The sequence below is a fragment of the Sminthopsis crassicaudata genome, chromosome 3 (genome assembly GCF_048593235.1).
Source record: "Sminthopsis crassicaudata isolate SCR6 chromosome 3, ASM4859323v1, whole genome shotgun sequence".
Classification (NCBI taxonomy): domain Eukaryota; kingdom Metazoa; phylum Chordata; class Mammalia; order Dasyuromorphia; family Dasyuridae; genus Sminthopsis; species Sminthopsis crassicaudata.
In genome coordinates, this window is record NC_133619.1 from 329,967,173 (window position 1) to 329,979,296 (window position 12,124).

At 33.9% G+C, this 12,124-nt stretch overlaps 1 protein-coding gene across 2 annotated transcripts in view; it reads left to right on the forward strand.

Annotated features, from left to right (window-relative positions):
• CD86 (CD86 molecule) overlaps nt 1–12,124 on the forward strand; it is an 80,652-nt gene that overhangs the window by 43,666 nt on the left and 24,862 nt on the right. For both annotated transcript variants that reach the window (XM_074301373.1, XM_074301374.1), the window contains exon 2: nt 9,683–9,792. In XM_074301373.1, the coding sequence (XP_074157474.1) occupies nt 9,788–9,792 (5 nt within the window). In that variant the 5' untranslated portion in view covers nt 9,683–9,787. The remainder of the gene's footprint in view (nt 1–9,682; nt 9,793–12,124) is intronic.

Below are 12,124 nucleotides of genomic sequence, written 5' to 3' on the forward strand. Positions count from 1 at the left end.
TACTATATGGGCAACCCATAGCACAGACATAGAAATTGCTTTTTTTCCAGATTCTTTGCACTGTACTTTATCAATTCTATTTAGGCATTGATGTCTTTTGCTTGCCTTAAGTCCTTAACTTGATTACAAATCTTCCTAAAAGAGATATACCTATTATATGTATTCCCAACTTAATCTTTGATCTGCATTTTCTAAATATCCAGCTATTGTAGCAAATAAAACATTATTTCAAAATAGGCATTTAAAAATAATTTTATAAATTCTTATTTTTAATAAAATTTTATAATTTTATAAATTTTTTTATATTTTATATAATTTTATAAAATTCTTTATCAGGACACAAATATTTATTTAAGCCTCTATAATTCTACAATTTGACAAGTATCAAACTGAATTGTTTGTGGGGTATCTTTCTCAGTAATATTAACCCAATGTCCCCATCCTAAATGTTAAGCTGGGTCATCCTATAGGGTCCCATTGGGAGGGGTTTAAGCTGATTAAAGATGTGAATTGAGAAAGATCCCTAAAGCTGGTCAATACATCTATGTAGTAGATGTCATTTGAAGATGAATTGTTCAAAGCCTAGAGGAAAACAAACTTAACAGAACCAGAAAGAGCAAGAGAGCACTCAGAGCAGAACCATCCTTCTTGGTAATGTAATAAAGCTTCCAGGGGAGATAGCAATGATTTTGAAGTCCCCTGTCATTAAGGGTATTTTGTTCTAACAATCTGTAGGTGATTCTAAAGTTTTCTGGCTTTAGAATCTGTGATCCCAAGGTTCCCTCTCACCCCCAACCTTGGAGTGCTATAGTTATGACAATCTGTCTGTCAATAGTTGTAGAAGTCCTTTAGCCTAGGAATATAATAATATTTCTTTCCTTAGATTTTAGGGAAGACATATTAGTGATCCTGTGGCCCTCTGACATAAAAGAAAGAAGGTAAAAATAACCTGAGAAGAAAAAAACAAAAATGTAAGCAAACAGTAACAGAAAGAGTGGAAATGTTATGTTGTGGTCCATACTCATTTCCTAGTGTTCTTTCTCTGGATCTAGCTGGTTCTGTTCATAACAGAGCAATTGAAACTGATTAGGGTCCTCTCATTGTTGAAAAGGGCCATGTCCATCAGAATTTATCCTCATATAGTATTGTTGTTGAAGTGTATAATGATCTCCTGGTTCTGCTCATTTCACTTAGCATCAGTTGATGTAAGTCTCTCCCAGCCTCTCTGTATTCATCCTGCTGGTCATTTCTTACAGAACAATAATATTCTATAACATTCATATTCCACAATTTATTTAGCCATTCTCCAATTGATGGGCATGCATTCCAGTTTCTAGCCACTACAAAAAGGGCTGCCACAAACATTCTTGCACATACAGGTCCCTTTACCTTCTTTAACATCTCTCTGGGATATAAACCCAGTAGTAACACTGCTGTATCAAAGGGTAAGGCTAATCTCTTATAGCAGAGACTACATTATAACCCCAATGCAATTTTGAGACAGGGAGAATCCCATTACAATAACAGAGGTATTCACAAAATCTTTCCTAAATAGATTTCATTTGCCTGTCCAAAGCAGGGTACTGAGATAGAGATTAACTCAATTTTTTTTCTTAAATAAGTGTACCTCTTTTGAACAGGTTTCAGGAGAAAGGGGTTTAAATGGCACTTTCAGGAGTCACTTGGGCTCCTAGTCTGTGACCAATGAAAACAGATTTCACAAGAGCCTTTGTAGCTTGTTGTAACAGTCCTTAGAGAAATTTTCACTGTTTTGCCTCTAGGATTAGAAGCTGAAGGTGGTTAAAAATCATTCAGATTTTTAGATTGGCCAGCAGCTTTTCATATCAAATAAGTTATTCAAAAGAAAAACATGTTTGGGCCATAGGACACACACTGGACAAAAATGCTATCCCCACATTAGTAACAAACTTAAATAAAATCGACTTTGTCATTGATGTAACAAAATATTCTATAAGTTACACCTTTTTTCTTTCTTTCTTTCTTTTTTCTTTACTGAGGCATTTGGGGTTAAGTGATTTGCCCACGGTCACACAGCTAGGAAGTAGTAAGTGTCTGAGGCCAGATTTGAACTCAGGTCTACCTGACTTCAGGGCCAGTACTCTATCTACTACACTAATACACTAAAATCCTCTTTTCTAAACCATAGGAAAGATGTTTCAGCTTTCAATTTCAATAATCAATAAAATAATAAGTCCACAGACAGTTGTGTCAATTGTTTTTACATTCTTTTGAAAACTTTAAAGATCTTATTTTCTACAGACATATACATCTAGAAACAGATCAATAACTAGGCCAAATATTCATTTACCCAATTACTTAAAATATAATGACTACATATTTTCAGATTGAAAATAGCAAGAGAGTACTTACTTGAACTGTGTTTACGGCTTTTACTGATCGCTTACTCTGATAGTAGTAATTTGCCATTAAGAGTAAAAAGCAGGAGCATAAGTATAATATCTAACAATGTCACCATATAGCCAACTCAGGAATCTGTTTGAATAACTTCATGGTATTTTCTCAAATAATGGGTTACTAACTTTATTCAGATAGTCATTCCCAAATTCAAAGTTCAAAACAGTCAAAACTAGATGCAGGACAGTCTGGTGCTTTGGATACTTCAAGAAATCTATAGATTACATTTGTTGTCATATTCATTAAGCAATGAGACCATGATGCAATTAAATAATTTTGCTGAAGACAGATGAAGACCTTGGTAGAAGTAATCATTTTCAGAGAAATTTCAGTTCTCCCAAACTTCTTTTAAAAGTTCCTTGCATTGCTAAGCAGTAGAACCTTTCATGACAGCACCACAAATATCTTTGACTTAAAACAAGAAGATTTGAAAAACAAATATTCATTTATTACAATCATGTAAACATAAGCTATTCTTTTAAATAATAGAAGCAAATTGAATTTTATTTTGCTTCTCTTTTTTTTTTCTCTTGTGTGGCAGGATAATTGTATAAATATGTATATATATTGGATTTAACACATATTTCTATGTTTAACATATATTGGACTACTTGTCATCTAGGGGAGGGCATAGGAGAAGGGAGAAAAATTGCAATACAGGATTTTGCAAGGGCTAATGTTGAAGAATTGTCCATGCATATGTTTTGAAAAATAAAAAGCTTTAATAAAAAAAAAGAAAAAATAATAGAAGCAATTAATGTTAAAGGAATTTCACTTAACCAGCTGGAGGGGGCCACAGAATAGGGGGTGAGCATGAGTGAGGGGGCTGGTTTTCTCACTCCCTTTACTCAGGGGAAATCTGGCTCAGATACCACAGCCACACCCAGTGGAGGAAGGGTGATCTGTGTTCTCACCTTTCCTAGCCAACAGATCTGAAAGAAAAATGTGAAATCATACAAATAATTAGTATAGTCTTCAATCGTTATCTACTGAAAATTCTAATCAAGGATTTTCAGAAATTTAAAGCATAACTCATATAATTTTTACAGCTTGCCCAATATATAATTTTGAAAGCAACTTAGTATCTTAAATATATTTCATCTAATTAAGAGATACAAGCATGTTATCTCTTTAAGTAACTTATCAGGGAATTTTGTTTTTAATACCAATATTTTTTCTTAAAATCAAATAAAATATAGATCTAAATTTCTAATAGCAATACTTCAATATTAATGCACACATATTTAAAACGTCTTATTTTCAAATGCTTCAATTGAAAGTAATTCTATCACTTACAATTTAAATTTAAACACACAAAAATTTAGGTCACATTTATTTATTTATTTTAATTTTTTTGTTTTGTTTTGTTTTTTAAATTTAAAAAAAATTTAAATTTTTATTAATTTTATAATTATAATTTTTTGACAGTATATATGCATGAGTAATTTTTTTAATAACATTATCCCTTGTATTCATTTTTCCAAATTTTCCTCTCCCTCCCTCCCTCTACTCCCTCTCCTAGATGACAGGCAATCCCATACATTTTACATGTGTTACAGTATAATCTAGATACAATATATGTGTGTAAATACCATTTTCTTGTTGCACGTTAAGTATTAGATTCCGAAGGTATAAGTAACCTAGGTAGATAGACAGTAGTGCTAACAATTCACATTCACTTCCCAGTGTTCCTTCTCTGGGTGTAGCTACCTCTGTCCATCATTGATCAACTGGAAGTGAGTTGGATCTTCTTTAAGTTGAAGATTTCCACTTCCATCAGAATACATCTTCATACAGTATTGTTGTTGAAGTATACAACGATCTCCTGGTCCTGCTCATTTCACTCAGCATCAGGTCATGTAAGTCTCTCCAAACCTTTCTGAATTCATCCTTCTGGTCATTTCTTACAGAGCAATAATATTCCATATAGGTCACATTTTTGGAAGAAAACTTTTCTTTCTCCTCAAAAATGCCACTCTTTTAGACTCTCAAAATTTTTTGAAATGGCAGTAAAGTATCTGAGATCTCAGATGAAGACATAGCCTCCTGGGAGTAAAACGACAATGGCTTCTATTTCCTCCCTAAATTTTGTAAATTTTTCTTTAATTTATGTGGATTGTTTGTACAGGGAAGGGGGAAAGATTTTAAAGTGGAAAGTGGATTTCCCTAGATTTGTCCAAGCCACATAGAGATAAATGACACCCTTTTACTGAATCCAGAGTCCTCTGAGAAGAATTTTGGGACTAAGCGGGGTTTGGAGGATGAAGGGACCCATCTAGAGAGAAACTGAGGCTGACTCCAGAGCATGTGGTTTTTGAGGAGCCCGCTGTTCTTTGGAAAACTGGACTGGACATAAATCCACATGTAGCAGCCCTGACCACTCCCCAGTTCCCTCTAGGGAGAGAAGCTTGGAAGCTTAACTAGAATTCAGGTTAGTTTGCATTAAGATGCCTTGACAGGCAGCGACTTAAAAAGGAGATACAAAACAAATACTTTTAAATCCTAAAATGGCCAGATCTTTTTCTTTGCTGAATTTAGGCTGATTTTTTCCCCCACATGGCTGACAAGTTCTTGTCTTTCTTAAAGGAAAACTCACTGATCTTGTACCAATCCTAACTCTATGGTCACCCAGAGTTTCATCAATTCTTGACATCTAAAAAAAACTCACCAGATCTTGCTCACTTGGGTTTAATGTCCATAAACTCACTAACCTTTGGAGTTTCTCTTTTCAAGTGCTGTCTGTCTGCATTTGCAGAGCTCAAGTAATCTTTTTTTTTTTTTTTTCAGAGCAAAAGCAGAATTGAACTAGTCCAAACAAACAAACAAACAAACAAAACAAAACAAAACACCATGTCATGCACAAAATTAGAGAAGCTACCCCAAATGTTCATATTTGTGGCTGATCAGCCACAGCCAGACATATTGCAACTGGACTCTCACTTAGTGATGTCATTTTGATCCTCTTCAAGTACAAAGGACAGCAACCAATCACTAACCAAATTCTGTTCCATTCTAATTATTACAGGACAGTGAAAAAAGCAGGCTATAGTTTCCTTTCATGCTTTCCTATTGATCCCCTGGAGAACATATCATATATTTTATGAAATATTTTATAAAATATAGCCCACCTTTCAGAGTTCTTCACCTTATGGACTTAAAATTTTCACAGTTCAAATCCACTGCCTCATTTTAATGAGGAGGAAATGAGGCTCCATGGCATAATGACTTGCTCTAGATTACATGTATAATGAGTGACAAAGCTAGGACTAGATGTAGAGTTTCTTGTCTCCCAATTCAATGTTCTTCCTCTAATGAAACCAATTTTTGGAGATCAAATCCAGACAATCTAGACAACAGGACTAAATGATGCTTCCAGAATGAGTTAGTTAATCATTTACTAGATGTGAAGGGGATAATTGAGCCTATACCTTTGCTCCATAATCCTCATTATTAGTTAATAAGAAAATCTGAATTTTATCTTTAACTTTGCTCTTATCAGCTGGTAAATGAAGTTTGGGCTTCAAGGTGGTGCCATGGATAGCTGCCAGATCTGGAATCAAGAAGACCTGAGGCAAATGCAGCCTAAAATATTTACTTTCTGTGGGTTATTCTGGGCAAGTCACTTAGCCCCATTGGATTTAATTTCTCATCTATAAAATAAGCTGGAGAAGGAAAAAACAAACCACTCCAATATCTTTGCCAAGAAAACCCCCAATGAAGAGTTGGATGTGATAAAAACTTAATTAAGTTTCATTTTTTATGCCAAAAACCTATATTGATGTGATTAGCATTCACTTATTAAGTGCTAAGAATATGTGTATTGCCAAGTGCTAATATGTGCAGTGATGGGGAAAGTGGGGAGTGAGAGACAAAAAGAAGAAACAAGTTTGTAGAAGAAAATTTCTAGGAACAGGATGCCACTAGAGACTTGTTCCTTAGAGGTTTGGGAAACTAAGTCAAGTTCAACCTGAGCTAAGAATTAAAACTAAGAATAGATAATAACAATAACAATAGCTAGCACTTATGTAGCATCTTAAAGTTTGCAAAATGCCTTGCAAATATTAACTCATTTGATTCTCATAACAATCTTGGGAGGTCAGGACTATTATTATCCCCATTTTATCAATGAGAAAACTGAAACAGACTGGTTAAGTGAACTGCCCAGAATCACTTAGCTAGTAAGTTTCTGAGGATGTTTTCTGATTTTAGGTCCAGAGCTCTAGGGCTAGGAAATAGAATTGGAGCTACAACTTTGCCAGTGACCAGGGGAACACAGGGAAAGATTTTCTTGGGTCAGAATTAGAAGTAAAGTGGAATAGTCATTTTCCAACCCAACTAATCTCTGTCTCTCAATTCCTCCTTCCATCTTCAGTTAGTGCATCATACCAATGATGTTGTTGTCCTTTGTTCTCCAAAGAGGGCCAATGAGATGACAAATGTGCTATCTTCCCTTGCGAGTGAATGATGCAGGACTATGCAAAGTCACCAATCTTACTCTCTCTTCCAGTCATCTGGGTCCAGTAGCAAAATCTATATCCAGATGATTGAAGATGGCCTTCATACAAATGTGCTTCATATTTATGCCCAAGAGATATTCCTAATGCATAAGATTTGTCTGGTTCCTTTCCTTCCTAAAAAAGCAAAGCACAAGGAAAAATACTTTCTTGCTTCCTCATTGTTTAACAAAGAAAATGTAGGTTTTTAAGTCTGATATTTAAGAACCTCCACAATTTAGCTTCAACATGCCTTTCCAAAAACATTTCTTTATGTATGACTTTTGGCCATGCTCATCATTAGCCACTAAATTGCATATTATTTCTCTGGTTCATCAGACCTCTGTGATCTTGTCTTCCATCATATATGTGTAGAACATAGTCCTTCTGTCTTTCTGTTGATATCTCTCTTCAAAATACCCTTCAAGTTCCACTCTTTCCATGAAGGGTGCCCAGATTCTGTCAATTACAAGCAATTCCTCCTTTCATGAATCCTTCAGGCTACTCAGGTGCTCTTTTTTTTCCCCTTTCTAATTCATTTTAGCTTTAATAGCTTACAACATTAATTGAAAAGATATGGCATCTAATATATAAGAAATCAAGCCATTCTCCAATTGATAAATGGTCAAAGGATATGAAGACAATTCTCTGATAAAGAAATTGAAACTATTTCTAGTCAAATGAAAAGATGCTCCAAATCATTATTAATCAGAGAAATGCAAATCAAGACAACTCTGAGATACCAATACACATCTGTCAGATTGGTTAGAATGACAGGGAAAGGTAATGCAGAATGTTGGAGGGGATGTGGGAAAACAGGGACACTGATAAATTGTTGGTGGAATTGTGAATACATCCAGCTATTCTGTAGAGCAATTTGGAACTATGCTCAAAAAGTTATCAAACTGTGCATACCCTTTGACCCAGCAGTGTTGCTACTGGGTTTGTATCCCAAAGAGATCTTAAAGAAGGGAAAGGGACCTGTATGTGCAGGAATGTTTGTGGCAGCCCTCTTTGTAGTGGCCAGAAACTGGAAACTGACTGGATGCCCATCAATTGGAGAATGGCTGAATAGATTGTGGTATATGAATATTATGGAATATTATTGTTCTGTAAGAAATGACCAACAGGATGATTTCAGAAAGGCCTGGAGAGACTTACATGAACTGATGCTGAGTGAAATGAGCAGGACCAGGAGATCGTTGTATACTTCAACAAAAATACTGTATGATAATCAATTCTGATGGACGTAGCCCTCTCCAACAATGAGATGAACCAAATCAGTTCCAATAGACAGTAATGAAGTGAACCAGCTACACCCATCGAAAGAACTCTGGGAGATGACTATGAACCACTACATAGAATTTCCAATCCCTCTAATTTTGTCCACGTGCCTTTTGGATTTCCTTCACAGGCTAAATGTACACTATTTCAAAGTCTGATTCTTTTTGTTCAGCAAAACAACTGTTTGGTCATGTATACATATATTGTATTTAATTTATACTCTAACATATTTAAGATGTATTGGTTGACCTGTCATCTGGGGGGGGAGGAGGGGAAAAATTGAAACAAAAGATTTGGCAACTGTCAATGTTGTAAAATTACCCATGGAAATATCTGGTAAATAAAAACTATATATATATATATATATATATATGTGTGTGTGTGTGTGTGTGTGTATATATGTATATGTATATGTGTATATATATATACACATACATATATGTACACACACACACACATATATATATATATAAAAGAAAAGATGTGGCAAAACTTTAGACTTTTTCATTTGATTACTGTCAAATATAGAAAAAAAACACAGGCAAATTAAACTATATTCTAAGAACTAAGTATACAGAGGAAGTAATTTCATAGTTGTGTGGTTGTAATAGAATATTATTATACTATGATAAATGACGGAAAAAAAAACACAAGAAAGAAAGAAACAAACAAAAAAGGTGAAAATACTATACTTCAATCCACATTCAGTCTCCATAGTTCTCTCTCTGGATGTGATTGGCATTTTCCATCCCAAGTTTATTGGAATTGCCTTGAATCACCATATTGCTGAAAAGAGTAAAGTCCATCACAGTTGATCAGCACATAATATTCTTGTTATTGTGTACAATGTTCTCCTGGTTTGTTCACTTCATTTAGCATCATCAATTCATGTAGATCTTTCAAGACTTTTTTGAAATCAGTCTGTTAATTGTTTCTTATAAAACAATAATTTTCCATTACCTTCATATACCCTGACCTACTCAGCCATTCTCCAACTGATGGACATCCAGTCAATTTCCAGTTCCTTGTCACTACAAAAAGAGCTACTACAAACATATTTGCAATATGGATCCTTTTCCATTTTTTATGATCTCTTTTGGGGATATAGATCCAATATTGAGACTGCTGGATCCAAGAGTATGCACAGTTTTATAGCCCTCTGGTCACAGTTTCAGATTGCCCTCCAGAATGGTTGGATCAATTCACAACTCCACCAACTATGCATTAGTGTTCCAGTTTTCCCACATCCCCTCCAACATTTACCATTACTTTTTTCTGTCATCTTAGTAAATTGGAGAGGTATGAGGTGGTACCTCAGAGTTGTCTTAATTTTAATTTTTTTTTTTTTAGCACTTATCTCTCATTGTTTTCAGGAAGATGATATAATGTAAGTGCTATATAAGCTTATTTATTATGAGGATTATTTTATTATTTTAGCTTTAAGTATCTGTGATTTTATCTCTGAGCAGGTGTTTCTTCTGTACTGAAGCAGACAGCTCTTCATGGATTTCTATTGGCTAAAAAAGTTCATCACTTGGTCTGAACCTAGTTAGATTGATTCTTGGATAAGCAACATGGGGTAAGTCTCTTTTCTGCACTTTCCTGATCTTTTTAGCTTGGTAAGACCCTCCAGCAATTGTGCTTGGTTTTCAGAATCTTTAAACACTCCAAATCATCTCCATGCAACAATGAGGTATTAGAAGAGTACTTTATTAAAACAACACTTAATAACAATGATAAAAGAGAAATGAGGTAATGGTATTTCTGATACAACTTATCTATATGACCATAAACAAGGCATTTGAATTCTTAAGTACTCTAAACAACTCTAAGTTATAAATAAACTGCCAATCTGTATAGTTGGAGGAAGTTTCCATACTGAATTATCTACATTGATTAAAAAAAAAAAAAAGATTAATATATTCCCACAATCTCCAATCATTATCATTATAGACTAACAGACTGATTTTAGTATTGGGAAAGACTCAAAACTAGTGGACTTGGCTGGTATTGAACATGAACTCTCTCAATAACATCACTGAAAAAATTGTCATCTTCTGTTCCCTTATCTCTCTTTTATCATTGTTATTGTTTATTTATTAGTTTTGACTCAGCAGTGTTTATACTGGGCTTATACCCCAAAGAGATTTTAAAGGAGGGAAAGGAACCCACTTGTGCAAAAATGTGGCAGCCCTTTTTGTAATGGCAAGAAACTGGAAACTGAGTGGGTGTACATCAGCAGGACAATGGCTGAATAAGTTATGGTGTATGAATGGTATGGAATATTATTGTTCTATAAGAAACGATCAGCAGGAAGATTTCAGAGAGGTCTAGAGAGACTTACATGAACAGATGCTAAGTGAAATGAGCAGAAGCAGGAGATCATTGTACATGGCAACAACAAGATTATATGCTGATCAATTCTGATGGGCATGGTTCTCTTCAAAAATGAGATGATTCAAACCAGTTCCAATGATCTTATGCTGAAGCTAGCCATATCTGTACCCAGAAAGAGGAGTACGGGAACTGAGTTGGTTCACAACATAGCATTTTCACTCTTTGTTGTTGTTTGCTTGCATTTTATTTTATTTTCTTTCTCTCTCTTTTTTTCTGTTTGATCTGATTTTTCTTTTCTTTTCTTTTTCTTTTTTTTTTTTTTTATAGCTTTTTATTTACAAGATATATGCTTGGGTAATTTTTTAGCAATGACCCTTGCAAAACCTTCTGTTCCAACTTTTCCCCTTCTTCCCTTTACCCCCTCCCCTAGATGGCAGATAGACCAATACATGTAAAATATGTTAAAGGATATGTTAAATAAAATATATGTATACATGTCCATATAGTTATTTTGCTGCACAAGAAAAATCAAACTTTTTTCTTAGGGAGTTGATTAATAGCTTGTTCTATTTTTTCCCCCTAAAATCAGACTATTTAAGCAATTTATTTCCTCTTTTGTTAATCTGGGCAGCCTATAATTTTTAAGGTAGTCATCCATTTCACTTAGGTTATCAAATTTATTGGCATAAAGTTGGGCAAAGTAACTCCTAATTATTGCTCTAATTTCCTCTTCATTGGTGGAAAGTTCTCCCTTTTCATTTTTAAGACTAACAATTTGATTTTCCTCTTCCCTTTTTCTAATCAAATTTACCAAAGGTTTATCTATTTTGTTGTTTTTTTCATAAAACGAATTCTTAATTTTATTTATTAATTCAATAGTTTTTTTTTTTTTTTTTTTTTTTTTTTTTTTTTTTTTTTACTTTTAATTTTAGAATTTCAAGTTTAGTGTTTGATTGGGGGTTTTTAATTTGCACTTTTTCTAGCTTTTTAAGTTGCAAGCCCAATTCATTGATTTTCTCTTTCTCTATTTTATTCTAGTAAGCCTCTAGAGATATAAAACTTCCCCTTATTACCGCTTTAGCTGTGATCTGATTTTTCTTATGCAGCAAAATAACTGTATAAATATGTATGCATATGTTGGAAAAGAAGATTAAAAAAAAAACTAAAACTAAAAAAAAAAAAAAAAAAAAAAGATTTAATAGTGATGGGAAGTGTATACTCCCAATAGCACTACTAAAAATGGCTATGAGTTTATAATACTCTCTTTGGCCTTTACTTATTTCAGCCAAGTGAATTCAATAAGAACCAAATGAGCAGGTATAATTTTTATTTATTTTCTTTCTTTTTTATTTATTTAAATCTAAATACAAAATAAGAAAAGATAAAATAGAAAAAGAAAGACAGAAAAAGGGGGGAAACATTGTCAGGTGTCCATTAAAACACCAGGGAAAAGTCAAAATATGTAACAACAAATTTCCATTTCAAGAAAGTGTATAAATTTCCATATTTAAGAAAGTACAGTAAAGATTATATATTCATGATGTCCATCTTTTCTTTTCTCCAAGCACCCTTTT